At 54.8% G+C, this 3,320-nt stretch overlaps 1 protein-coding gene across 1 annotated transcript in view; it reads left to right on the top strand.

Moving 5' to 3' along the window:
- Positions 1-3,320, top strand: part of PNPLA7 (patatin-like phospholipase domain containing 7) — a 66,631-nt gene that overhangs the window by 9,692 nt on the left and 53,619 nt on the right. The window contains exon 9 of the mRNA XM_010837557.1: positions 2,138-2,218. Within this exon, the coding sequence (XP_010835859.1) occupies positions 2,138-2,218 (81 nt within the window). The remainder of the gene's footprint in view (positions 1-2,137; positions 2,219-3,320) is intronic.

Genomic DNA, 3,320 nt, shown 5'->3' with positions numbered 1-3,320 from the left:
GTCTAGTCAAGGCTATGGTTTTTCCTGTGGTCATGTATGGATGTGAGAGTTGGACTGTGAAGAAGGCTGAGCGCCAAAGAATTGATGCTTTTGAACTGTGGTGTTGGAGAAGACTCTTGAGAGTCCCTTGGACTGCAAGGAGATCCAACCAGTCCATTGTGAAGGAGATCAGCCCTGGGATTTCTTTGGAAGGAATGATGCTAAAGCTGAAACTCCAGTACTTTGGCCACCTCATGTGAAGAGTTGACTCACTGGAAAAGACTCTGATGCTGGGAGGGATTGGGGGCAGGAGGAAAAGGGGACGACAGAGGATGAGACGGCTGGATGGCATCACTGACTCGATGGACGTGAGTCTGAGTGAACTCCGGGAGTTGGTGATGGACAGGAAGGCCTGGCGTGCTGTGGTTCATGGGGTCGCAAAGAGTCAGACACGACTGAGCAACTGATCTGATCTAATCTGATCTGATCTGAAACACTTCATGGGGCCACAAAGAATCGGACACGACTGAGCGACTAAACTGAACTGAAACACTCCAGCTAAGAGTGAAAAGTTTGCCATGAAGTTGTCCCCCTGCCTTTCTGCTGAGCATTCCTGAGTGATCGTCAGGATGTTGGTAGAGTTTGGAAGTGTGCGAGGTGGAGTAGTGCAGCCATGAATATGAGACTTCCAGTTGGCTTGCGATTATACGTTGTATGAGAAGTTGCCGATTCACATGCTCTCCCTGGAGGCACTTGTGAAACCTCTGCGCCTGGTCGTAGTGGAGCTGAGCAGCCACCCCTTCTGTCTTCAGGCTGGAAGCAGAGCTGCTGCTCTTTGCCCCTCTGGGTAGTTTTCTATAGTTGCTTCTGTCCTTTGCTAGTTTTATGGTGTGAAACCCAGTGGAGCATCTGGGTTATTCTCAGGAGTGCCTCTGGGCAGACTGAAGGCCCCTCCAGCTCCATTCTGCACAGCTGTCTTATGCAAATTCCTTCATGCCTTCCCCACTGGGTGGTGAGGCTGGCTTTGTGGGCCAAAGCACCTTGGAGAGAAATGCGGAGGGCCAAGCTGAGGGCCTTCGGAGTGCAAAATCTCAAGTTTGAGTTCTTTGGAGGAAAAGACACACTGGACCACGGCTGCCCTTGACACGGCCTGTCTGCCTCCGCAACACGGGCTGCGCGGGGGCTCACATCACTCCTACTGCCATGGGGCCCCTCAGAGGGTGGGCACTGACCTGTAGTGGTCAGCTGCACACGTGTCTTATTTTCAGGTTTCAGGCTATAAATAGTTTTAACTGTAAGAAAATAATTAAGGTATTCAGCTGGAAGCTAACTCCTTGCTGCCTGCCTCTGTTGAATTATGTGCTTAAATCACAGTTGCTGGCTGAGGGGTGATCTCTAGACCAAGCCTCCTGGGTCCTTGGTTTGTTTGCCTGGTGGTAGGTGACCAGGCTTCCCACCATAGACACTCAGTGAGCCCTGGACTGCACAAGGTTGCCCCGTCCCCGGCCACGTGAACTTCCCACCTGTTGGGCCCTGGGTGGACCTGACCCAGGACGGCTCCTGCATGTCCTTCCAGCTTTTAGATCACAGTGTTGTCGGGGCACAGGTCTCATGTGTAGCTTTGTCTGAGTGACCTGAGGAGATAATCAGAAAGGACATGCTTTCATCCAGCCTCCTCCGGGGGGCCTCCATGTCATCGGCCTGGCAGGCCTTCCCAAGATGGGAAGCCTTTGGCCCAGATGGGAGGGCTTCTGGACTGTGACCTGTGCCAGGTTTGAACAAGTTCAAAGGTCTTTTTCTGGGTCACCCTGAGATGAAGTTCCTATCCTAAATCACCAGCATTGCATGCTTTCCTTTCTCCTTTAATCCAGTGGGAAAAAATAGGTCAAAATGCTATCATTTATACTGAGAATAACTGCGTTTGGTTCCCATAGCCTTTTCGTTAGGCCCACCAGCTCTCTCAGGCAGATCCTCCTGGTGCTGACAAGACACAAGGCTGAAGGCCAGGCTGGGCCTCCCTGTTCCTCTTAGTCACCCTTGTCTTCCTGCTCTTGTTCTGCGCGTCGACAGGGTGCAGCCTCTGCCCCGCGTGACCAGTGGTGGGTGGCGGTTTGCCTGGCCCCACCATGGGTGGCTCTCCTCTGCTTCCCAGGCGCAGGACGGCACTGAGGTGACGGTCAAAGAGGTTCTGGCTGGAGACAGCGTCCACAGCCTCCTCAGCATTCTGGACGTCATCACCGTGAGTATCTCTTCTCCCCCGGTCTGCCCGCACTCACTAGACGGCAGGTCCCTCGGCGCCCCGGCCAGCTCTCCAGTGACAGGAGGGTCACCCTAGTGGGTGGGGGGTGTGCCTGGAGTGGCCTGGGAGCGCCTCTGACTGAGTGTCTGAGGGGAGCTCGGTGTTGGCTTATGGGTTTTGGCGTCTCTTGAATGATCGGTTTTTGGACTGAGGAGCATGTGCGTGGGCTCCACGCGTCACGTGCATATAACGTCACAGGATGAAGGCCACTTCTCCTGCCCTCAGGCCCTAAGGCCCCTTCCCAGGAGAGGCCCTTTCTGGATCTTCTGTGCTCACGTGTGTCCTTCAGTGATTTCTTCAGCTTTTGTGCTGTTCATCAATGCAGTGAATGGTCTTGTGTGGACACTGTTGCCTGTGTTTGAAGGCCAGTCTGTAGGGCAAATCCTTAGGAGACTCACTGGATCCAAGGGACCTGCCTCCCACCACAGAGACTGAACCGCCAGACCTATGAGGGCACCTCACCCGCTGGTGAGCTGTCTCGTAGCTGATGTTCGCTAGTTGTCTCACTGTATCTCACTGTTTGCTGAACCCGAGGTAGGCAAGGTGCAAGCGGGGAAGCTGAAAGAAGATGTTTTGATTTTCTTTTTAGCTGTGTACTGAGGCAACTTGTACTTCGGTTTCTCCAGACCCTGCACAGAGGGGTCTCTGGGGCAGGTCAGCAGAACCGTGGCAGGGGTGCCTCTGTGCGGGCCCAGGAGTCTAGGAGCCTGTGTGATGCTCACCGTGCATGGATCCCTGGCGGGTGTCCTCCAAGCCAGCCCTAAGTTGTTCTGCATGACGAGGGGGACAGGCTCCAAATGGAGACCTCAGGGGTGTCTACTGTGCTCAGCCTGCCCCTGTCAGACCAGTACACTTGCTTCGAGCTGTTTGGGGGCCGGGGGTGGAGATACGCATGGGGCTCCGGGTCTCTGTCTGCCCCCAGGACCTGACCTGCCTTTAGCACATGCTTGGCCAGGGCTGAGAGGGACACCACCCACTCTGAGCAAACCTGCCTGCTTCCTGCCTGGGGGCAGCTCCTGCCTGGAACCTTGTGCTGGGAGAG

The sequence above is a fragment of the Bison bison genome, unplaced genomic scaffold (assembly GCF_000754665.1).
Source record: "Bison bison bison isolate TAMUID 2011002044 unplaced genomic scaffold, Bison_UMD1.0 scf7180017845859, whole genome shotgun sequence".
Classification (NCBI taxonomy): Eukaryota; Metazoa; Chordata; class Mammalia; order Artiodactyla; family Bovidae; genus Bison; species Bison bison.
The sequence above is the reverse complement of the archived record's forward strand: the minus strand, read 5'-3'. Positions and strand labels throughout refer to the sequence as shown.